At 43.0% G+C, this 26285-nt stretch overlaps 1 protein-coding gene across 2 annotated transcripts in view; it reads left to right on the top strand.

Moving 5' to 3' along the window:
• Positions 1-26285, top strand: part of ccser1 (coiled-coil serine-rich protein 1) — a 1187217-nt gene that overhangs the window by 332464 nt on the left and 828468 nt on the right. For both annotated transcript variants that reach the window (XM_055641555.1, XM_055641564.1), the window contains exon 5: positions 5099-5210. In XM_055641555.1, coding sequence (XP_055497530.1) covers positions 5099-5210 — 112 coding nt within the window. The remainder of the gene's footprint in view (positions 1-5098; positions 5211-26285) is intronic.

Genomic DNA, 26285 nt, shown 5'->3' with positions numbered 1-26285 from the left:
TAGAGTGGTGTTTCCATGGCAGCACGAGGAAAAGGAATTAAGTTGCGTGCAGCACACTTAATGTTTACCAAGCAAAGCCGCGGTTTTTGCAATGAAGCGCAAATAGAGTCCCGCAACGTGGCACGGAGGACAGATCAAAAAGCCTTGCAGCGATTTGTAATTGAATCTGGTGCTTCTGGTGCCAAACATGATTGCTTAAAAGCAACGCTCATTCAATTTGCTTGTTTAACCCGGGAGTGATCAGACTGGAGCATTAACTCTTTAGATAGTAGCGGTGGTTTAACGGATGCTGTGATGTGCCGTCATCTCTCCTGTCTGATCTTGCCAGACACTTTCATTCATTATTCAAGTGCCACACTGAACTGCAAAGATTTAAGACCATAAATGTTACATGGCTTTGAGAGGGGATGGAACAAGGTTGTCCCTGGTCCATTGGAAATTGCACACTATGTTTTTTTCAGTGCTTGTACAATATAACCACACAAGGCAAAGTCAGGATTTTCTCACTGCTATGGTTGGAACAAAACTAAACTGGGTGCATATAAATAACAATATTAAGACGCATCTGTTTCATTTTAGGTTCAGCCAAATAAAAATCATACACTGCAGAGATTGATTACAAAATGTGTTCTCTATGTTTTTGCAGTATACAAAAGTATAACAGTAGACTTTACTTTAGACTTTCGAGATATAGCGCATAAACAGACCCTTCTGTTCACTGAGTCCGTGCCAACCAACAATCACCCTGTACACCAATACCATCCTACATACTAGGGACAATTTTACCATAGCCAATTAACCTGCAAATCTGTACGTCTTTGGAGTGTGGGAGAAAACCAAAGCACCCGGGGAAAACTCACGCTGTCACAGGGAGAATGTACAAATTCTGTACAGACAGATCCCGTAGTTAAATCCTGGCGCTGTAAGGCAGCAACTCCACCGCTCTACCACCCAGTGGTTGTTTTTGCTAGATTGGCAAATCTTCAAATCTGACTCTCTGTGAAAGTTAAATATGGGTAAATAAATTAATCTGGACCAAAAAAACCTTGTTTCAGACGTACTGGTCGATGGAAATTAACATAAATGGCATAAAAAACATGCACAGAGGGATCTTGGAAACCAAGCCAACAGTTCCCTGAAAGTAGTAACATACGTAGAGAGAGGTAAAGAGGGTATATTGAATGCTTGCCTTCAGCAGATGGGACATTGAGTTTAACAGTCAAGAACTCATGTAGCAGCTTATCAGGTTGGCCAGGCTGCATTTGATTTGGAGTATTGCGTGCAGTTCTGGTCATCCCATTGCAGGAAGGTGGGGAGTCTTTGGAGAGAGTGCAGAAGAGGCTCACGCAAGAGGTTTGCCAAAGGTGGGACTAGTGTAGATGGGGCATCTTGATTGGCATGGGCAAGTTGGGCTGAAGGTCCTGTTTCCACACTGTATTCAAAGTCAAGAGCCAGGACTATTTCAGCCAAGAGAGTGAGTGTGTGTGTGTGTGTGTGTGTGTGTGTGTATATAAAATTAAAAAAACTCAATAATTCAAAAAATAATAATAGGTAGCACTAGGTAAGCAGATCACAATTGAAAAAGAAAGCATAAATATATTGCCTGCAAATGCTTTTGGGATGAATATTTTGATAGGCTAAAGATAGAATGTAAAATATGTTCTCGTAGGCTCAGGACCAATGCACGTTCTTCAATTACCAAACAAGGCATGAATTTGCATCAGTCTAACCTCATTGCATTTTGCTGAGATGGTGCATTCTGTCAACAGCATATGAAGAGCTGGCGTGCAAAAAAATGACTGAGTTTGTTGATGTGAGGAAAATGAAAGAGAGCCAATTACCGTGGGACTGACAAATGCATCGCAGTACTTCCACACCAACAACTATGTCTTGGGCTTTGCTGTGTTGGCCTGAGCAATTATGATTTTCAAAAGGCATTTGGACAGATAAATGGACAGGAAAGGTTAAGAGGGATATCGACCAAATGCAGGCAAATATAGGGTGGCACGGTGGCGCAATGGTAGAGTGGCTGCCTTACAGCGCTTGCAGAGCATGAGACCAGGGTTCGATCCTGACTACGTTTGCCGTCTGTACGGAGTTTGTACAATCTCCCCGTGACCGTGGTTTGCTCTGAGATCTTCTGTTTCCTCCAATGCACGAAAGGCATGCAGTTTTGTAGGTTAATTGGCTTGGTGTAAGTGTAAAATTGTCCCTAGTGTGTGTAGGACGGTGTCAATGTGTGGGAATCGCTGGTCAGTGCGGACTCGATGGGCCGAAGGGCCTGTTTCCGTGCTGTATCTCTAAACTAAACAACTGGATTGCCACGGCCAAGTTGGCCTGATGACATGTTTCCGTTCTGTATTGTTCTATGACTCTATGTTCCCCAGGGAGTTGTTCACGTCCGCATTAGTCAGTGCTTTCTGAATTTGCTATTTGACCCTTGATCGTGCCACATATCTTGGAAGTCAAAAGTCTCCTCTTTCTTTCCTAAATTACCAAAATAAAACTAATGTTTAAGAAAGAACTGCAGATGCTGGAAATATCGAAGGTAGACAAAAATGCAGCATCTACAGAGAGAAGGACAAGGCAACGTTTCTTATGAAGAAGGGTCTCAACCCGAAACGTCGCCTATTCCTTCTCTCTATAGATGCTGCCTCACCCGCTGAATATCTCCAGCATTTCTGTCTAAAATAAAACTGATGATATCATCTGAATCCTGTGAGCAAAACATTGCCTCCTTATCAATTGGAGACTTTAAATGAAAGAAACTGACCTCTGGTGCTGTCTGTGTGGCATTTACCATGTTTGTCTGTGACCAATTGCTTCCCTTCCCTCCCACATCCCAGAGTTGTGCAGGTTGGTCGGTTAATTGGCCGTTGTAAATTGCCCCTCGTGTGGGAGATTTAAGGGGTATGTGATGAGAATAAAAAACGGGAATAGTATAGATGGAAGATTGATTGTCAGCTCGGACTGAAGGACCCAAAGGACCTGTTTCCATGCTGTATTGTTCTATGACTCTACAATCAATCACATTCTGTGATCAGACTTCCAAAAGTCCTTCCATAAACTAGAATCCAGTCCATTTATTCTTCCTTCTCTTCATCCCAATCGACCTTATTATGCCCATGGGAATTTGTTTCTGGAACTGTTACGCTACAATACTGCAAAAATATATAAACACAAGGAACCACTGATGCTGGATTACAAAAAAAAACAAAGTGCTTGAGTAACTCAGCGGATTAGGCACCATCCCTGGAGAACATGGGTAGGTGACGTTTCAGGTCGGAACTCTTCTTCAGTCTGAAGGAGAGGAGCCAGGCAGCATCTTTGGGGGCAAGTGGGCAAATGGCCTTTTAGGTCGAGATTTATCCTAAGGTGGAGATGTTCAACACTAAAAGGGCATAGCTATAAGGTGAGAGGAGGAAAGTGTAATGGAGATGTGTGGCACAGGATATTTATGCACAGAGAAGTGGGGGGTCTGGAATGCCCTGCCATGATGGTGGTGGAGGTCGATACAACAGGAAGTACAGTCGCCATTGCCAGCTTCAGTTCCATCTCGCCAATGGGGCACCAATGGGGCGCTAGAATTTAGAAGATTGAGGAGGGATCTTATAGAAACTTACAACATTCTTAAGGGGTTGGACAGGCTAGACGCAGGAAGATTGTTCCCAATGTTGGGAAAGTCCAGAACAAGGGGTCACAGTTTAAGGATATGGGGGAAATCTTTTAGGACCAAGATGAGAAAAACATTTTTCACACAGAGTGGTGAATCTCTGGAATTCTCTGCCACAGAATGTAGTTGAGGCCAGTTCATTGGCTATATTTAAGATTGAGTTAGATGTGGCCCTTGTGGCTAAAGGTATCAGGGGGGTATGGAGAGAAGGCAGGTACAGGATACTGAGTTGGATGATCAGCCATGATCATATTGAATGGCGGTGCAGGCTCAAAGGGCCGAATGGCCTACACCTGCACCTATTTTCTATGTTTCTGTGGTGCATGGCCTTCTGACTAAACACCACTGCCATTGCTAGCTTGTTTCCCTTGTAACTTGAGCGATCGTAGAGTGTTGTGGAGATTACAAACTACCTTGATTGCACGAGGGACTGAGTACAGAATCATTTACGTAAGTGCGACTTTTTCTAAGTCGACGATTGTGTACATCAGGGAATGTCTGTATAAACAACCCGAACAGGTACTTTGGGAGTGTTTTTTACCCCAAAGAGTCATGCAGCACAGAATTAGGCCCTTTGACCAGAGAGTCCACATTAACCATAAAGTGCCAATTGACACTAATTTCATTTTATTCTCTCTACATTTCCATTAAATTCCCCCAACTCGGGTTCTGCTATCTAACTATGCAAGGGGCAATTTGCAGGGACTAATTAAACCACCAACCGGCACATCGGAAACAAGCCAGCGATGGCGGTGGTGCTTGCAGCACATCTTTGGGATGTGGCAGCAAACCAGGCCACCTGGAGAAAACCCACTTGGTCTTGGGGAGAATGTGAAAACTCCAAACCGAGATCACTGGACGTCAGGGTTAAACCCAGGATCTGGAGCTGTATGATATTAATTTGTCAGGTGTATGATAGATTTAAAAATATTTTTGTGTGCTATCCATTCAAATCATGGCATAGATTAGCACAATCAAGTCATGCACAAGTACAACAGGTAGTGCAAAGTAAAATATAGTAATTGCAGAATATAGTGTGACAACCTTACAGCATTGCAGTTACAGAGAGTGCAGATTTTTTGAGGTAGGTTGGAAGATTGGGACTACATCACAGTTTATGGGAGGACTGTTCAGTAGTGGCATTGTCTGCTGTACCACTATGCCCGTCAAGGTATACAAGATGTTCGTAATATCTGTGGTAAACAACAGAAGGCACTAGCTTTGAGTAGATTTTCCAGATGCACATTCTTGTTTTGTATGCATTAAACATTCTTCGTCCTATTTTTGCAACAGAAGAACCGCAGGAGATGGTGAAAAGGCACACCAAGGATCAGAAAGGGAAAGGCTAATGCTTTAGTTATAACCCTTTGTCTGACCTCTGTGGCTGCAGAGAAGTAATTACTTGCATTCCAATTATCCTTTCAGTGTGCCGGGAAGACTCGAACCACTCCATTAAATCATGTTTGGAAATTCTACACGTTCCACCTGAACTGAAGATGAAGCTCGAAGGACCAAAGCTCCCAGAGGCTGCAAACGAGTGAGTCACCAACACATGTTTTATTTTTGCTTGCACTGGATGACGAGACGAGCCTTGCCTCAGTCTGGTTGAAATTGTTGCAGAGCAGATTTGTTGGATAAATTTGTTGGAGGGCAGAATGATCTGCGATTCTTGTGATTGTGCAGAAATGGGATGCATTTAACTGTGGTCGTATCGAGTAAGGCCTTGTGTTGTAACGAATGGTCAATTATCCCAAGACCGTCTTTATTTTTCACAATGTAGATTACAGTGGTCTCAACGAAATCCTATTTGATGATTCATTGGTTCTTTATTTTCACATGTACAGTGAAATTCCTCTTTTGTATAAAGTTCAAAACATGATCACTATACATAAACACAATCTCAGATTGAGTGTATAGAAATAGTCCACTGAGACCACCTATAAGTGTTGCTATGTTTTGGTGTTGTTTTGAAAGTCCATGTTGTTTTAAGTACAGCTTATCCTGGCGGTGTTGTATGGTTGGCCTGGCCAAGCAGAGTTGTAGGTGTCCTCCACCGTACTGTGCCACTGCAGGCTGTGTCCGCACTGTGCACTTTGTCTCCTTGAGCAGCTCCCGATCATACAAACTCGTATGGACGATCAGAATCAAACCCAGGTGATGACCGTTGCACTACAGTACGGTGTGAGCAGAAAGTAGGTTTTAAACATGAATGGTATTTTAATTTATATTCTGGTGTGCATGTCATTCAATGTTTTATTGTCACATGAACCAAGCTGCAGTGAAATTCTGTTATTGCATACGGTTCAGTGAATAATTGCCGTACTAATCCAGATTTAGTATAATGCACAGAAACAGCCCACTGAGCCCATATGCAAGAGTCGCCAAGTTTTGGCGCCATTTTCAAAGTCCCAGCTGCAGCTGGACATAAAGGCCAGTTGCAGCCATCGCCTCCATCGGTATCATCCCGTCGTCCCTCTGCTCTCCCAGCTATCTTCAGCCTTTGCGCTTTGGGGAGAGCCTCTCACAGCCAACATTGAGGGCGCACAAGGTAAGACCCCACCTGGCTCCTCTTACCGGCCCTTTGTCCAGTATTTGTCACTGTCGCAGACTCCCCCCCCCCTCTCCGGTACTCCGGACCCCCGGGTCAGCAGGGTATGGACTCAGTAACTCCCTCTCCAGGCCGGTTCCTGGTACCGCGGGCAAGTATGGTTGCAGCACGATGAAAAACGTTCGAGCACTGGAGTGTACATTAAATAGCAGCGGGCACACCGCGGGCACACCGCGACGCCCTGTGTCTCCCTTTCAAGGGAGATGCTAAAAATGCATTTCGTTGTCTCTGTACTGTACACTGACAATGACAATTAATTTAGATGACTTCACCAGGGATACTTGCCACTATTGCATTCACAGCCTGAATCACGCAGTTTGCATCAATACGTCGAGCTACAGTGGATAATCTACTTACCTGCACTTTACTGCAAGACTTGCAGGTGATACTGTCCCCAGACACTGTTGAAAATTGGACAGGACCAGATGGCAAAATCTTTTAAATTTTAAATGTAGGTTATATTACCACAAAAAAATCAATCATCAGCTTTTTCAATTTTGTATTGTCTTCCAGAAGAAAATTGGTTTACTTCCTAATTATTTTACAATTAGTGTGCAAAGATTGGACCCACTAATGCGGAGAAAAAAAATAATTGCTGATTTAGAAATTATGCATTTGGTACTCTTTAACCTAATGTGTTTTTAAAATGTGCAATAATCTGGATAAAGAAGAAAGTCTTCTCATAGTTCATGAAAGAAATTCCAGTAAACTTTTGTATAACAATTCAGTGCCGAGTGTTGCCAATTGTTGAACACGTGAAACCAACTGTGTACTGGATGTATTTGTATGGGCTAATTATTCCCATTATGAACCCTGCAATATTGGTGAGTAACGTGGAAGGCCTTGATAGAGTAGATGTGGAGAGGATGTTTCCACCAGTGGGAGAGTCGAGGACCAGAGGGAACAGCCTCAGAATAAAAGGATGTACCTTTTGTAAGAAGATGAGGAGGAAATTTTAAGTCGAAACTTGTATTTTATTTCAAAGTGCGAATTTGAAGATTGGGACAGAGATGCTACACAGAGATTTTGATAGGAAGGAAACGTTACAGCAGCTGAGTAAAAGATCGGTCAAATGGTAGGTTCAATGAAGATCGGGCGAGGGGGATTGGGGGTGGGGGAAAAGTATCTATAGCTTGGGACTTGCCTTAATGAGTATTGAGATGGATTATCATTCCACACCAAATTTCTTAGACAATAATACCTTTTATGCAATTATCACAACATTATGCTGGATATGGATCAACGGACTATGTATGGTACATGCTTGTAAATTAGTAAAACAAATGTTCTTCTTTAAGTACTGTTGTTTCTGGGATGGGGTGACTGATTACAAATAACCTACATTCTATATTTTGTCATAATGTGGCATATTTTGTGATATTTATTGAGATAGAAAGATACAACTGAGTTTGGGCAAAATATTACCTTGCAACATTCTGTATGTCTGATAGATATTGTGAAATGGAACTCAGAAATTATGGGAGGATTGCATAAAACTACAATTCAAAGGTAATGAATATACTGAGTATTCCTATTTCCATCAATAGACAATAGGTGCAGGAGTAGGCCGTTTGACCCTTCGAGCCAGCACCGCCATTCAATGTGACTATGGCTGATCATCCCCAATCAGTACCCGTTCCTGCCTTCTCCCCATATGCCCTGACTCTGCTATTTTTAAGAGCCCTATCTAGCTCTCTCTTGAAAGCATCCAGAGAACCTGCCTCCACCGCCCTCTGAGGCAGAGAATTCCACAGACTCACCACTCTGTGTGATGAGTCATCATGAATATACAATAGTGATATAGGACACCAGGTCCTACTACAGTAAACTCATGAGCTACTACGGTATGACTACGTGTTAAAAATTATCAATTTTTACATCCCGAGTATATTTTACTTGTGGACATTTTTCAACATGTTGAAAAATCTTCACGGGTTACCACGTTTCCCGAGAACCTGCCGTTAGCGCTAAGAGACATCTCGAGCTCCGACGTACCCGCTACGTTCATTCTACGTGCTTACCACAAGTTTTTTTTTTTTTTTACACTCGGGAGAGCTCTTGGGTGAACTCGCACAGTGCGACAGGGCTTTAACGGTGCCATTAGCTTAAGGTTGGAGCACCAAAGACTCAGCAGAAGACTGTACCGTGAGGAAGCCACTGGAGATGTTGGACATGAGAATCAAAGGTCTGTATGAGGGTGATTTGGGGTATGTTCCTCTCATGCCTTCAAGGTCGGCAGCAGGAGTTGTCCCCGTGTCACGTAGATGGCCGGGTGAGGAGAGGGACATCGGTTCACAGGCCGATCCGATCCGGTCGAAGGTGATGGAGGGAGGCCCTGCAACAGTCTGGGGCTTACTTGGATCAGGAACTACTCCAGTAGACCAAGACCGGTCTTTGGACTTTAGAAATGGCGCTAAAACATGGTGGCACTTGCATATGTAAATATGCAAAAATAATTTAACTGTGTTTACCAGAAGGACCAGAAGAATCTAACAGCACATAATCCTTTTATTTTGCCACCTCCAACGGGATCCCACTACTAGCCACATCTGCCCCTTTCTGCTTTCTGTAGAGACTGTTCCCTTTGCAATTCCCTGGTCAACTCGTTCCTTCCCATCCAAACCACTCCCTTCTCAGGTACTTTCCCCTGCAACCGCAGGAAATGCAACACCTGTCCCTATACCTCCCCCCTCGACTCCATCCAAGGACCCAGACAGTCTTTTCCGGTGAGGCAGAGGTTCACTTGCATCTGCTCCAACCTCATCTACTGTATCCGCTATTCCAGGTGTGGACTCCTGTGCAGTATATCGGCGAGACCATGCGCAGGCTCGGCGATCGTTTCGCCGAAGACCTCCGCTCTGCCTAAACCTACCTAATCTCCCGGTTGCTAAGCACTTTAACTCCCCCTCCCATTCCCACACTGACCTTTCTGTCTTGGGCCTCTTCCATTGTCAGTGAGGCCCAGTGCAAATTGGAGGAACAGCACGGTATGAACATTGACTTCTCTACCTTCAAGTAGCCCTTGCTTTCCCTCTCTCTCCATCCCCTCCTCCATTCCAGTTCTCCTCCCAGTCTTACTGTCTTACTTCCACGTTCAGTGAAAAGCTTATTTTTGCATACTATCCAGACAGTTCAGATAATACTATAACTAAATACATTTTATCTCTGTACCGCCCACTCCCTTGACATCGTTCTGAAGAAGGGTCTTGACCTGAAACATCACCCATCCCTTCTCTGCCGAGATACTGCCTGAACCTCTGAGTTACTCAAACGTTTTGTGTCTCTATCTACCAGAAGGACAATCCATGAACGCTACTTGATGGACCGAATGGCCAAATTCTACTCGTATCACTTATGAACATATACTCTGTCGCCAAAAGCCAGGTCAGCCTAGTCTCCTATAGGTTCTGCTGCTGCAGGCACCTTGTGAATATGAATTGCTGCACCAGTGAGCAGCAGCAGTCTAAAGTCATAGCGTTGCAACCAATTCTTTTGTGGAAGTGATGAATAAGAGCGATTTGCATTGATTATCTTCAGTGCTCAAGTCAAATCCCCGCTGAATGAACAGAGCCCCCAAAACAGACTTTTTATTCTACAGGAACAATTCAATAAGTTGGGATCTTGATTAAATTTGTTTAGCAAGTGCAGGAAAACGTCGCAGAATGTCAAAGAATTTCTAGTCTAAATAGTTTATTGGCATCAGTGGGAATTTCAATTCAATTGCTGTCCTTAAGAAACATTTCCCAATGTTAAATATGCGCAATTTATTATTCCAATGCTATAATAAACCCTTTCCAATTGCAAGGATTGAATTAGCAGCATTTGCAAAGGATATTGGCATCCTTGAAGTATTAGGCACACATACTTGATATTCATTGTTTTTGAGAGAAAAACATTGTTATGAAATAGATTTGTACTCAGTTATTTTTCATATTCATAATCCTCAACAACATGGCCTTTTAATCTTGTCTCCAGTTTAAAAAATGCTCTAACTTTTCATATCTTTCACTCCTGGTATTATTGTGTTAGTGGTTTATTATTGTCATGTGTACTGAGATACAGTAAACAATCTTTGGTTTACCTGCTATCCAGGCAAATCATTCCATACACGATGACATCAGGTAATATAGCGAGATATTAAACAGAGTCCAGAATATAGTGTTACAGGTACAGACAAATATAGCATATTAATAGCGTTACTAGATCAACAGTGCAAAGTTTACATTACGTTGTAGTTCTTCTTGCAATGCTACGATTAATAAACAGTGGCCTAGGGTCTTTTCCTTTAGACTTTAGAGATACAGAGCGTGAAAAAGCCTTTCGGCCTACTGAATCGGTGCCAACCAGTAATCACCCCATACACTAGTACTATCCTACACACAAGGGACAATTTACTATTTTACTGTGGCCAATTAACCCATGAACCTATATGTCTTTGGAATTTGGGAGGAAACTGGAGCATTCAGTGTAAACACACACAGTCACAGGGAGAATGTACAAACTCCCTACAGACAGCACCCATAGTCAGGATCAAACCCGGGTCTCTGGTGCCGTATGGCGGCAACTCTATTGCTGCACCACTGTGCCACTGCATCTTGTACAAGCAGTACATCATCAAGTATGTTTGTGGATAAGGGAAGAGAATTGAAGTGGGTTGAATACCAATAAGAAGAGTAGTGTGATTGCTGATATGGGGAGTAATTATTAGTTTAGAGAAACAACGTGAAAACAGGCCATTCGGTCCACCGTGTCTGCGCAGATGTACACTGGTTCCATCCCACACACTTGGGTATGTATGGAGGCCAATTAACTCATAAACCTGCACGTCTTTAGAGTGTAGGAAGAAACCAGAGCACCTGGAGAAAACCCACGCAATCACAGGGAGAACGTATGAACTCCGTACAGATCGAATATGGGTCTCTGGCGCTGTAAAGGGCCTGTCCCACGAGCATGCGACTCCATGCGGCAAGCACGACCTAAAGGGCTGGTCCCACGAGCATGCGACTGCATGCGGCAAGCACGACCTAAAGGGCCTGTCCCACCAGCATGCGCCAGCATGCGGCAAGCACCTAACGTGGTCGCTTGAGCCGTACGGCCTCGCGGGGCCGGTCCCACTTCGATCGCCGGAGCCGTATGGAGTTGTGCGGAGCTGGTCCCGACATCGCGCGGGGCTCCGAAAAACTGACCGTGTTCAAAAATTCTGCGCGGCAACGGCCTGCCAGTCTCGACGCCGTACATCACGCGCAAACTTCCCGCGGACTTCGCTCGAACTTCATTTCACTCACTCGACCTCCGCGCGGCCCCCGCTTCTGGTTTGGTCGCGCTTGCCGCATGCAGGCGCATGCTGGTGGGACCGGCCCTTTAGGTCGCGCTTGCCGCATGGAGTCGCATGCTCGTGGAACAGGCCCTTAAGGCATCAACTCAACTACTATGTCACTGTGTGTAAAAAAAAAAGTTAAAATAAATCTCCTCTTTCCCCACCCACATTTTAGATCTGATGCAGGGCCTCAACGCAAAGGTCAACTATCCTTTCACCCTTGACAAATTTGCATATTTGATTTGGAATGCCAGATGCTGAGGGGAGACCTGAAGAACAGTGTAAAAATATGAGAGGCATAGATAGGGTAGGCTGTCAGAACTTTTTTTTCCAGGGCGGATTTGCCAAAGACTACAGAACATAGTTTTAAGGTGAAAGGGGATTAAGCTTGGAGATGCATGGGGCACGTTATATTTTTTGACGCAGAGTGGTGAATGCCTGGAACGTGAAGACCGATCTGTCAAGAGTCGAGAGTGTTTTATTGTCATGTGTCCTGAAACGGCACAATGAAATTCATACTTGCAGCAGCATGATAGAATACTTAAAGGTCTTTTTTTTATTGTCGCGTGTACCAATTAAGGTACAGCGACAGGCGAATTACCATACAGCCGTACTAGAAAAAAGCAACAAGACACGTTCCAAAGATGTACAGGTTTGTAGGTTAATTGAATGTGGCACGTTGTAAAATTGTCCCTAGAGCATAGGATAATGCTAGGGTCTTGGATCTCTAACCTACCCCAAAAATGCCCTTCCTGAGACATTTAAAATTAATTTCTTCTAAAATACACCAGTGAATATAGGTGTGAAATATAACCACTAAAATTAATTATTTCTGCAATATACCGGTGCATATGGGTGTGAAATAAAGCAATGGTTTAATTAAAGAATTGAGCATGAAAAGCTAGATAACTGTGGAACATTTCACACATATCATTTTATATTTAATTTAATTTTGAAGTTGGAGGTGGAATAGCATAAAATTAACCTGGCAAGGAGATTGCTTGCTTCATATAGGATCAATTTTGATCAGAAGCCAATTTTACTTTGCCCGTTTTCAAAGTTGCCTAAATTAAGTCTGAAGAAGAGTTCCGATCTCTAACGGCACTTATCTATGATCTCCAGATGTGCTGCCTGACCCGCTGAGTTACTCCAGCACTGTGTCTTTTATTTGCATACGTTTATATGTCTGCTTTGGTCCAACTACTGCAGTTGCTGTTGGAGAGAGTCAGCATGGAAACAGGCCCTCGACCCAACTTGCCCAAGCCGAACAAGTTGCCCCATCTACCTGCTGGCTGGCATTTGGCCCATTTCCTTCTAAACCTTTCCTACCCATGCACCTGTCCAAACGTCTTTTGAAGTCTATCTTTAATCTGACTTCACTGGACTTTAATTTGCACTAAACGTTATTTCCTTCATCATGTATCTGGAGATTGTAATCATGTATTGTCTTTTCGCTGACAGGTTAACACGCAATAAAAAAGCTTTTCACTGTGCGTCAGTACACGTGACAATAAACTAAATGATGAAATGGGGCTCCTTGCCTCATCGAGTACATGCCGGCCATTGATCAGCCAATCACACTAGTTTAGTTTCGAGATACAGCGCGGAAACAGCCCCTTCGACCCACCGGGTCCGGAACTGACCACCGATCCTTGCACATTAACACTATCCTACACACACAAGAAACAAATTACACCATGCCAATTTGCCTAGAAACCTATATGTCTTTGGAGTGTGGGATATTGATTTATCCAATTTCAATTAACCTTTCATTTCCTCTCTTTCTGTCCCTCCGTCACCCTGGTCATTCTACGTTTCACTGCCGTCCTGCTTCATTTCACTGTTTTTATCCACTCGTTATCACCTTTTCCACAGCCAACAATGGAACATTGTCTTTGTATCTTATATCTCTAGTTTCTCTCTGCCCTGACACTTATGGGGCTGTCCCACCGTACGAGCTAATTGAATAGTTCTACCGAGTTTCCCCTGATTCGAACTCGGAGAATTACGGTAATAGCCGCTCATAGGTACTCGGGGCTCTCGTGGACATTTTTCAACATGTTGAAAAATCTTCACGAGTCTTCCCAAGCTTACCGCGTTTCCCGAGTACCTGCCGTTAGCGTTACGAGTGGCTAAGAGACGTCCCGAGCTCCGACATACCCAGCAACATACATTCTACGTGCTTACCACGAGTTTGATTTTTTTTTTAAACTCGGGAGAGCTCTTGAATTACCTCGTACAGTGGGACAGGCCCATTAGTCTGAAGAGGGTCTAGACCAGTAACGTCTCCTATTCCTTTTTGCTGGAGATGCTGCCTGACCAGCTGAGTTACTCCAGCATTTTTTGTCTATCTTGGATGATCTTGTCCCATTCAACAGTAGATCCAACCCAGTGGCATCTTAGAGCCATTGCATCATCGCAACACTACAGAGAAGGTTATTTGTCCTATCAAGTCTCAACAGGAAAAGCTCTCTCCTGTCCATTTGAAATCAAATGATCCCGCTAAAGATTACAAGCTAGAATAGAAACAAGGAACTGCAGATGGTAGTTTAAACCAAAGATAGTCACAAAATGCTGGAGTACCTTAGCGGGTCAGGCATTATCCCTGGAGAAAAAGAATGGGTGACGATTTTGTCAGGACCCTTCTTCAGACTGCATGAGGGCTACAACCTGTTCTTGTTTGGCCGTTCCCTGCATCAAAGCCTCTGTGTTGCATGAATGCCAGAATGCTCTCTGGACTTGAGGGTATTAGCAATAAAGAGAGGTTGGACGTACATGGATTGTTTTCTCTGGAGTGTGGGAGGCTGAGGGGAGATATAGAAATACATAAAATCATGAGAGGCACAGATAGGGTAGACATTCACCACCTTTCTACCCAGGGTGGAAATGTCAAAGACCAGAGGCATAGCTTTCAGGTGAAAGCCATCAAAGATCTGTGGGGCAAGTTTTTTTTAACACAGATGATGGGTGATGAGATCATGTCGCCAGAGGTAGTGGTGGAAGCAGATATGGTAGTGGCACTGACATGACTTCAGAATTAAGGGACAGAAGTTTAGGGGTAACATGAGGGGGAACTTCTTTACTCAGAGAGTGGTAGCGGTGTGGAATGAGCTTCCAGTGGAAGTGGTGGCGGCAGGTTCGTTGGTATAATTTTAAAATAAATTGGATAGGCATATGGATGAGAAGAGAATAATAATAATAATAATAATAATAATAATAATAATAATAATAATAACTTTATTTATAAAGCGCTTTTAGACAACATCAGTTACCACAAAGTGCTGTACATGGGAAGTCAACAAAAAGTTATTACAAACTACTAAAACCATTAAGGCGACAGGACTATAAAAACAGTAAAAATTAAAAGACATTAAAAGCACTAAAACAGGAACAAAGTCTCAGCCAGTGTCGAAAGCCAGTGAATAAAAGTGAGTTTTTAGGGAGGATTTAAAGATGGACAGTGAAGGGGCCTGTCTGATCTGCAGCGGCAAGGTGTTCCAGAGTGCCGGGGCAGCAACAGAAAAGGCTCTATCCCCTCTGAGCTTCCGCTTAGACCTTGGTACCTCAAGGAGCAGCTGATCCGCTGACCTGAGGCACCGGGCAGGAGCATATAGGTGGAGCAGCTCAGAGAGGTAAGGCGGGGCGAGGCCATTCAATGATTTAAAAACAAATAAAATAATTTTAAAATGAACTCGAAAGTGCACTGGGAGCCAGTGAAGGGAGGCCAAAATTGGCGTAATGTGCTCCCTCTTTCGAGTTCCGGTTAAAAGGCGAGCGGCAGCATTTTGGACCAACTGGAGACGAGCCAACGAAGCTCGTGAGACTCCAGAGTAGAGTGCGTTACAGTAATCCAGCCGAGATGAAATAAAGGCATGGATTACTGTTTCAAAATGCTGCCGCTCGAGAATGGGCTTCACCTTTGCCAGCTTCCTTAGGTGAAAGAAGCTGGACTTAACCACTGCGCCTATTTGTTTATCTAATTTAAAATCACCGTCCATCATAAAACCCAGGTTTAAAACTGTTGGCTTTACGAACACTGCCAGTGGACCCAAGTCAACAAAGGGAGGTTCACGGCAGCCATTAGGTCCGAACAAAATCACTTCTGTCTTTTTTTCGTTAAGTCCCAGAAAGTTTAAGGCCATCCAGGACTTAATGTCCTCAAGACAAGACAGAAGTGATTTTAGGGAATAATTATCTTCCCTAAATGGAGGGTTATGGTATGAGTGCAGGCAGGTGGGACTAAGGGAAAAAAGTTGTTCGGCACGGACTTGTAGGGCCGAGATGGCCTGTTTCCGTGCTGTAATTGTTATATGGATATATGGTTTATTTAAGAGGAACCACCAACTAAATAATGAATTACATACTGTCTTTGTTACATTAGGAACGGCAGGCTTTTTTTTGCACTAATGTTTTCAGTTATTGGACTGTTTTTGTTTATTACATTATCCAGTATTTGGTATGTTTACAAGCTTGTAATGTAAGAATTTCATTCATGTACAAAATCCATACAGACAGCACCCGTAGTCAGGATCGCACCCAGGTCTCTGGTGCTGTAAGGCAGCAACTCTACCACTGTGTCACTGCACCGCCCTAAGAGGAGAATAGTTTGTCTAGCATCATGTTTGGAACAGCCATTATGGGCTGAAGGACCTGTTCCAGTGCTGTGCTTTCCTCTGTCCAATGTTCTTTGCCCTGTGCCCACAGTTATAGTGACACAAATGAAATGTTTTCATTTTGCACGTAAATCCGTATGGTTCAAATGCTTCAAAGCACACAATGCTTGAATTGTCAGCTGCTGCCGAACAGAAGTGAAATATCAGGATAGATAATCTTAATGAAATGATCGAATGATTGAAAGACCTTTCAATTTGATTTATCCTTTATTAAGTAAGTCAGTCATTGTGGAGCTTGTGTTATGGTCGGCTCCAAAATCAATGTTACTCGTGTTGGGTCAGCTATTGATGTGCTGTAAAAAATGGACAATGATCACATTGACAACCTTCCATCAAACCGGGTAAGGCCCTGGTAGTGGCTTTCTTTGGATACATTGTTGTTAAGTTTATAACCTTGTAACCTTGTGCTGCTTTGTGCTGCTGTTGGAATCTGGCTGAGGATGAAAGGTTTATTTGGATAATATTTGTGATAACTTTTTTGTAAGTTAAGATTTCAAAATGGACGTTCGGGTTGAGAATGTTTGGGAGCTCCAAGTTAGTTTATATGTAGTTAAAAGATGAACTAGTTCAACAATTTTTAAAGCATATTGGCTCAATTTCATAAGTTCATAAGTTATAGGAGCAGAATTAGGCCATTTGGCCCATCGAGTCTACTCCGCCATTCAATCATGGCTGATCGATCTTTCCCTCTCAACCCCATTCTCCTGCCATCTCCCCATAACCCCTGACAGCCTTACTAATCATGAATCTGTCAAACTCCGCCTTAAAAATATCCATTGACTTGGCCTCTACAACCATCTGTGGTAATGAATTCCACAGATTCACCACCCATTGACAAAATAAATTTCTCCTCATGTCCTTTCTAAAGGTACGTTATTTTATTACGAGGCTACGGCCTCGTTTATGGCCAAATTTATTTTACCATTTCTGGTCAAGCCAAGTTTAAAAATTGAATTTGGCTTCAGCAGTAAACTGCAGGTTGTGCCCGGGTTTTGGGTGGGACCCTTAGGGTCATACAGAGTGGAAACAGGTCCTTTAGCCAAAGCTGCCCACACTAATCAACATGCTCCATCTACACTAGTCCCATCTGCCTGCGTTTGGCCCTTATCTCCCTCCTCCCACAAACCTATCCTAACCATGTACCTGCCTCGACTACCTCCTCCGACATCTTGTTCTGTATACGCACCACCCTTTCAAAAATAAGTTATCAGATTCCTATTAAATCTTTCCCTCCTCACCTTAAACCTATGTCCTCTAGTTCTCAAATCACCTGCTCTGGGCACAAATCTCTGGTTCGTTTACCAGATCTATTCCTCTCATGATGTTATAAACCTACATAACATCGCCTCTCATCCTCCTGTACTCCAAGGAATAAAGTCCCAGCTTGCTCAACCTCTCCCAATAGCTCAAGCCCTCAAGTCCTGGCAACATCATCTTCAGACCCTCTATCCTGCCCTTCCTCTCTGCCAGCTCTTTTATTCCTCCAGCTCTCTCTTCACAGTCAGCCCGAAAAAAGGTCCCGACCCTAAACATTCCTGATCCATGTTCTCCAGAGATGCTGCCTGACCTGCTGAGTTACTCCAGCACTTTGTCTTTTATTGTCTTCAGTTCCTTTCATCTACCTCCCTAATTACACTGTTGCACTGTGTGCTCCAGACTTCATCCACCAAAAACGATACCAGAAGCTCAAACAAAATGTAATTAAAAAAAAAAAATTGGAAGCTTATTCATGTCATAGATAAGGTGCAGGGAAACAGGATGCTCTTGAACTTGGTATTTATCCGTCTACAAGCATTTGATACATTGGCCAGTACAACATTGGTACGAAGATTCATTCTCGAGAGTTGCTGCTGAACATGTAATGGTAATTGGCTGGTTACTCTACTCAGTTTCTGACATTCAGTTCCATTACCTCCCAGTTGTGTCAAATAGTCTGTCCCGATGCTGGAAATTGTATGTAATTAATAATCACTCTATCTCTTCTGGAAAAGAATAGTTTGAATTGGAAATCATTTAGAATTGAGTTTATCTTCCTTGCACCAGAGGAAATGAGGCTTTACCATTTCCAAAGAGCAATGTTTCAATTAAGTATCTGCTTATGTTTAACTTGATTATGGTCGTGGCATAGAACAGTGGGTTGGGGGAGGGGATTAAAACCAAATGCCTCATGACGCCTGAGACCCTGGTTTGATCCTGACCTCGGGTGCTATTAGTGTGGAGTTTGCACGTTTCCCCAGTAACCGCACGGGATTGCTCCGGGTGTTCCGGTTTCCTCCCACACTCCAAAGGGATGAGGGTTTGTGGATTAATCGGCCTCATCAAAATTGCCTCTCGTGTGAAGGGAGTGGATGGGAAAGTGGGGTGATATAGAACTAGTGGGAGCAGGTGATCGATGGTTGGTGTGGACTCAAGTTGACCCCGGGGCCCGATCCCATGCTATATCTTTCACTCAATCACAAATGAAATGGTGCAGCGGTCTGTCAAATATCGAACTCTGCAAGGAGCGATGGTTAAGAACTTAAGGCCATCTCATGTTGGGTTTTAATGAATCATGCTATGAAAAGAAAAGAGGATGCGTTGATTGTTTGTTTCATTTCATTTCGTCCAGCCACAGGGCAGTGCTTCCACAATATAAGGAGTCCATCAAGCAGAACATTTAATGCAGTCAAGATGAATTTCACAGCTTCCGATCTGCATGCCGTATTCTCACTTTTTCTATGACCAGCACAGACTTTAGAGTTCAGAAGGATGAGGGGATTCCTCATTGAAACTTACCAAATAGTGAAAGGCTTGGATAGAGTGGGCATGGAGAGGATGTTTCCACTAGTTGGAGAGTATTGGACCAGAGGCCATAGCCTAAGAATAAAAGGACATACCTTCAGAAAGGAGAGAGGAGGAATTTCTTTAGTCAGAGGATGGTTGAATCTGTGGAATTCATTGTCATAGACGGCTGTGGAGGACAAGTCAATGGATATTTTTTTAAGGCGGAGAGTGACAGATTCTGGATTAGCAAGGGATCAAGTTCTGGGGAAAAAAGGCAGGAGAATGGGGTTGCGAGAGAAAGTCATGATTGAATGATGGAGTAGACTTGATGGGTCGAGTGGCCTAATTCTGCTCCAATGACCTATGAACTTTCTCGTCCTGTGCATGTTCCTCCAAGTCAGTGTGGTCAGATTTGTGATTTTACTCTTACAATGAAATCTAATTATGGGTCTCACTCCAATTATTTGGATCCTCTGTTAATGGAAGAGGCATTAGATTCATTGTGGGAGTAAAAATTGGTGCTGGCCTGCACTTCTCATTTACCGTTTGGACTAGCGTTTTGGATTCTCGCGATCAATTGTTTCCTAATAGGTTTGTGATTTTGCTACAGTGTTCTTCAGTTTAGAGATACCAAGCAGAAGCAGACCCTTTGGCCTACCGAGTCCACGCCGACCAGTGATGCCTATATGCCAGCACAACCCTAGACATTGAGGACTATTTCCAATTTTTACCAAAGCCAATTAAACTGCAAACCTGTACTCTTTGGAGTATGGGAGGAAACCAGGGCACCCGGGGAAAAGCCATGCAGTTATGGGGAGAATGTACAAACTCCATACAGACAATACCCATAGTCAGGTTTGAACCCAGGGGCCTCTGGCGCTGTAAGGCAGCCAACTCCACCACTGTGCCCCAGTGCTGCCCATTGTATTCTGACCTGCCCGCTTAGAGTCATAGCATGGAAACAGGCCCTTCGGCCCAATTTGGGCACTCCGACCAACATCTACACTAGTCCCACCTGCCTGCATTTGGCTCGCATCCCTCTACACCTGCCCATGTACCTGTCTAAATATTTCTGAAACATTGTGATAGAACGGACTCAGCTTCCTCCTTGGTCAATTCATTCTGTGCACCTACCACCCTTGTGTGTGTGTGTGTGCGTAAATAAAAAAAGTTGTCTCTCAGGTTTCTATTAATTCTGTCCCCTCTTAGCTCTGGTCTGGCTTTCAAATCCCCCTACTCTGGATAAACGTACAAACTCTGTACAGACGGCACCCATAGTCAGGATTGAACCCAGGTCTCGGGTGCTGTAAGGCAGCATCTCCACCGCTGCGCCACTGTGGCTCCTCTAAATATCTGCCGATCGAAAAGCCTTGAAAATACCACTACTGTATCTGCCTCCACTACCACCCCCGGCATCATGTTTAGTTTAGAGATACAGCATGGAAACAGGCCCTCCATCCCACCGAGTCCACGCTGACAATCGATCACCAGTTAACACTAGTTCTATGTTATACTCCTTTGTAATCCACTACCTAGGCAAGGCAAGGCAAGGCAACTTTATTTATATAGCACATTTCATACACGAGGCAGACTCAAAGTGCTTCACATAAAAACATGTCATACAATAAAATGAAATAATAAAATGAAATAAAATAGAACTAAAAGAAAAGAAAAGCAAAATTAAAAATGCATTATAAAAAGTGCAAAAGTTAAAAGTGCAATGTAGTTAAGATTTAGCTGATAGCTAAAGTAAACATAAAAGTTTTCAGTCTTGTTTTAAAAGTGGTCAAAGTTGAGGCAAGTCTTAAATCTTCAGGAAGTTTATTCCAGCTATTTGTTGCATAGTAACTAAATCCTGCTTTCCCATGTTTTGTATTTACTCTGGGAATCACTAACAGATTGGTTTCAGAAGATCTTAGCGGTCTAGTAGGCTTATATAGTGGAAGCATGTCAGTGATATACTTTGGTCCTAAACCATGTAGTGATTTATAGGTGAGCAGCAGGATTTTAAAATCAATTCTCTGACATACAGGGAGCCAATGTAAGGATTTAAGAATTGGTGTAATGTGTTCAAATTTTTTGGTCTTTGTTAGAACTCTAGCAACAGCGTTCTGAACAAGCTGTAGCTGCCTGACAGTTTTTTTAGGAAGACCTGCAAGGAGACCGTTACAATAATCTAGCCTGCTATTAATAAAGGCATGTACCAGTTTTTCTAAGTCTTGAAATGACATGAGTCCTCTTAATCTTGCTACGTTTTTGAGGTGATAGTAGGCCGATTTTGTTACTGATTTGATGTGACTGTCGAAATTTAAATCTGAATCCATAATGACCCCAAGATTAAGATCACTAGGAGTGATTTTACAGAGGACAAACAACCGACAAAATCGCATGTCATCGCGGTGTGTGAGGAAACCGGAGCACCTCGAGGCAACAAACTCGGTCACAGAGACAATCTTCAAACTCCACACAGACAGCACCCAAGATCAGGATTAAAATAATGAATGACACTTTATTGTCACATGCACTTTGGTACAGTGAAAAGCTTTGTTTTGCATACAACCTAGGCAGTACACAAGTGTGACCAGTGTGGGCCTCTGATGATGCTGCCTGCCTATTGACGCAATTGGTATCTCATTGCCAGCTGCCCCTTATTACCCATGAACAGCCACTGATGAAGGTTGTCTCACAGTTCTGTTGGGGAGGGAATTCCAGGATTTAGGCTCGGTGATGTTGAGAAGGGAATATATTTCCTCGTCAAAATGTTGTGGAGCGCACCCTGCTAATATTGTCCTTTCGATGTGCCTTGAGTCCTTGTCCCAGTCAAGGTGAGGATTAACAATTTAACTTCCACCTCCTTTGAGACATAATAAATAAATAAACATGGCCAAATGTAACAATTAGATTGTATGGCAAAGTCTTTTAGACCAAGTCATAGTCATAGAGCACGGAAACAGGCCCTTTGCCCCAACTCGTCCATGCCAATCACGGTCTTTAACTCTGGCACACAACCTCTGCTTAAAAAGAGAGTCTGCAGATACGATTTTTCAGCGACTGTTGGCATGATGCGGCGTGATGACGTATTGACCCGCGGTGTCTCCTCAAGTGTCACACCGTTTTTTTTGTCGCCGCTGGATTTTGAAATGTACAAAATCTTTCAGCAACCCTGATAAGTCAGTCAATGATGCTGCCAATCGCCAAGTGGGACAGGCCCTCAAAGTCTTCAGTCTGAAGAAGGGTCCCAATCCGACATGTTTCCTATCCATGCTCTCCAGAGATTCTGCCTGACTTTAGACATTGAGATGCGATGCAGAAACAGGCCCTTTGGCCCACCATAACTGTGCTAACCAGTGATCACCCCGTATACTAGGGACAATTTTTCAGTATTCAGTATTTAATATCATTTTCACTGAGTACGTGCATACACAGAGGAAATGAAAAAACGTTACTCGATCAGTTTCCATTCAGTGTAGTTAATAAAAAAAAGGATAAATACATAGAGGTTTAAAAAATATTAAAATTACTATGTCTAAAAACAAAAAGTAGGCCTAAAATTTACAATAGAATAAAAACAGACATTCCGACCGACAATGGCTTTACTTTGACAGGTGCCTAGCTGTCAAAGTATGGACGAGGTTGAATGTTTTTTGTGAACGATATTTGAGGAGGGGACACAGTCCGTTAATCAGTCTTATTGCCTGTGGGAAGAAGCTGAGGAGCATCCTGCTGGTTCTGCAGCTGATGCTCCTTTACCTCTTCCCAGATGGCAGAATGGAGAAGATGTGATGGATGATGGGGGTCTTGGATGATTGAGATGGCTCTACTGATGCTCCGCTTCTTGTAGATCTCCAACAGGAAAGGGAGTGGGGCACCAATGATCCTGCTGGCTGTCTTCACTATCCTGTTGAGTTGATATTGTTCGTAAGCCTTGCAGCTCCCAAACCAGGAAGTGATGCCGTAGGTCAGTATGCTTTCGATGGTGCTCCTGTAGAAGGTCCTTAGATGGGCAGTGGGGAGACCTGCTTTCCTTAGTCTCCGGAGAAGGTGGAGCCGCTGCTGAGCTCTTTTGATCACTGCTGTGGTGTTGGTCGTAGAGGTCAGGTCATCCGACAGGTGGAGTCCTAGGAACTTCACACTGCTGACCCTCTCCACAACAGCTCCATCAATATGCAGCGGAGTGTGATGTTGTTTTCCAACCCTCCTGAAATCAATCACCATTTCCTTAGTTTTTTCCACAATGAGAGTGAGGTTGTGAGATCTGCACCATTCTGTAAGCAGCTCCACCTCCATTCTGTACGCCGACTCTTTATTGTCGCTGATGTTGTATCATCAGCGAACTTGTTGATAAAGTTTTATATATAATTATTGTAAATACATAATTTTACAATTTACCAAAGCTAAATAACCTACAAACCTGTACATCTTTGGAGTGTGGGAGGAAATCTGAGCACCGGGAGAAAACCCACTGGGTCACAGGGAGAACGTACAAACTCCGTACAGACAGCATCCATTGTCACTGACCCACTGAGTTAATCCAGGACTTTTCTCAAAACAACAATTGATTGATAAGGGTACAAGGGAATTTCTAAAACAAGATATACTGACAGGATTAAACCTTAATCCAATTGATTGGTGAAATTTGAGTGGCTATGAGTTGTTCTCATTTTCAATGATGGGTAGTGCTCTATCCTCAACCTTGGAGCTCATTATTAGTGTCTCACTAAAATCTTTAGAGGAAACAAAGGTCTTGTTATTCAATGTGCTCAACTTGAATTTTGTATTTGGCAGCTGAATTATTATTATTTTTCCATTATGCACATGAGAGTTAATCATATAATTTCAACATTCTGTACTTTATCAACTAATAAAAATGTATGATGGTCTTTAAAAGAACATTCCCAAAATCATATTATGTTTATTGGATTTGGAAAAGCATTGCTTTTCACGGCTTGGAAATATTTGCTATTAAATTGGTTGATATTAAAACATTAAATCTTATTGCACAAAAAAATACTTGTATTATCTTCATTTACTTGGTCTTTCAAATATCATTACATTAGATTAATCAGCAAGTCTGAAGCATTTTCTCGTTCAATTGACCCAGCAATTATAATTAGTTTGATCTTCAGCCTCAAAGTCTTAAATGCCTTAAAGATAATAAAGCTGCTCTAATAATCAGGAATAAATATATTATAATAACGTAATTGAAATGCAAATCCAATTTTCCAAACTTCGTGATACTTTTAAGATGGGAACTAATGCAGCAGCAATCTTCATTATAAGAAGCTTAACTTTGATATCAAGCAATCCAATATTGGGATGGCAAACATAAAGTAAAATAAATTATAAACACATAGTCATTTAACCTTTAGATTTTACTTTTTAGACTTTAGAGATACAGCGAGGAAACAGGCCCTTGGCCCACCGAGTCCATGACAACCAGAGATCACTCCGTACACTAACACTATCCTGGATGGGTTTAAGAGAGAGTTAGATAGTGGAGTCAAGGGATATGGGGAGAAGGCAGGCACAGGTTATTGATAGGGGATGATCAGCCATGATCACAATGAATGACGGTGCTGGTTCGAAGGGCCGAATGGCATCCTCCTGCACCTATTTTCTATGTTTCCATGTTTCTATACAATTTACAATTTTACCAACACCACAATCTAAAAATCCATACGTTTTTGGAGTGCGGGAGGAAACTGGAGCACCTGGAGAAAACCCATGCAGTCACAGGAAGAACGTACAAACTCCATACAGACAGCATCCGTAGTCAGGATCAAACCCAGGCCTCTGGCACTGTAAAGCAGCAATTCTGCCACTGTGTCACCGTGGTGCTCCGAAGATAACTAATCCCATCTGCCTTGACATGATGCATATCCCTCCATTCAAAAGGATTTGAGTATAGGAGCAGGGAGGTTCTACTGCAATTGTACAGGGTCTTGGTGAGACCACACCTGGAGTATTGCGTACAGTTTTCATCTCCAAATCTGAGGAAGGACATTATTGCCATAGAGGGAGTGCAGAGAAGGTTCACCAGACTAATTCCTGGGATGTCAGGACTGTCTTATGAAGAAAGACGAGATAGACTTGGTTTATACTCTCTAGAATTTAGGAGATTGAGAGGGGATCTTATAGAAACTTACAAAATTCTTAAGGGGTTGGACAGGCTAGATGCAGGAAGATTGTTCCCGGCGTTGGGGAAGTCCAGGACAAGGGGTCACAGCTTAAGGATAAGGGGGAAATCCTTTAAGACCGAGATGAGAATAACTTTTTTTTTCACACAGAGAGTGGTGAATCTCTGGAACTCTCTGCCACAGAGGGTAGTTGAGGCCAGTTCATTGGCTATATTTAAGAGGGAGTTAGATGTGGCCCTTGTGGCTAAGGGGATCAGAGGGTATGGAGAGAAGGCAGGTACGGGATACTGAGTTGGATGATCAGCCATGATTATATTGAATGGTGGTGCAGGCTCGAAGGGCCGAATGGCCTACTCCTGCACCTAATTTCTATGTTTCTATGTTTCTATGTTTCTATTCCCTGCACCTCTATGTCCCTATCCAAAAGATACTGAAGTTCCACTATTATATATGCCTCCACCACCATCCCTGGCAGTGCTAAGTATGAACTAAAACTAGAGCTACAGCTACAAAGCGAAAGTGAAAACAAAGCAAGATCTGTAATGAGGTAGGTTGGAAGATCGTGCCAATACCCAAGCTTAGGGGAAGACCATTCAGTAGTTAAAAATTAATAGGAATTTATAGGAAATAAAGTGTTCCTGAATCAAGCATTCTAGGAAAGTGGTATACAAAATAGTGGTTAATATTGGAGGTTACTGCATCAATGTAATGGATTAATGAAGGTTAAAATCCACCTCCTAGTGTAAGGTCTGACATTCGGCACAGCACTGGAACTTTTTCATTTGAGTTACCACTAGTATTGTGTCATTAATTCATACAGAACAGAAACAGGCCCTTCAGCCCAACTTGCCCAGACTGATCATATATGATCAGCCATGATCATATTGAATGGCGATGCAGGCTTGAAGGGCCGAATGGCCTACTCCTGCACCTATTTTCTATGTTTTCTATGTTTCTGACCAGGATCCCTCATCTACACTAGCCCCACCAAGCCACATTTTTCCCATATCCCTCTACACCTTTCCTATCCGTGTGCAGCTCATTTCATGTACCCACCACCCTTTGTGTGAACCTTCAGGTTCCTATTAAATCTATCGCTTTCCTGGTAAATCCA

The sequence above is a fragment of the Leucoraja erinacea genome, chromosome 1 (genome assembly GCF_028641065.1).
Source record: "Leucoraja erinacea ecotype New England chromosome 1, Leri_hhj_1, whole genome shotgun sequence".
NCBI classification, from domain to species: domain Eukaryota; kingdom Metazoa; phylum Chordata; class Chondrichthyes; order Rajiformes; family Rajidae; genus Leucoraja; species Leucoraja erinaceus.
Note: the sequence above shows the minus strand (reverse complement) of the source record. Positions and strands in the feature narration are given on the sequence as shown.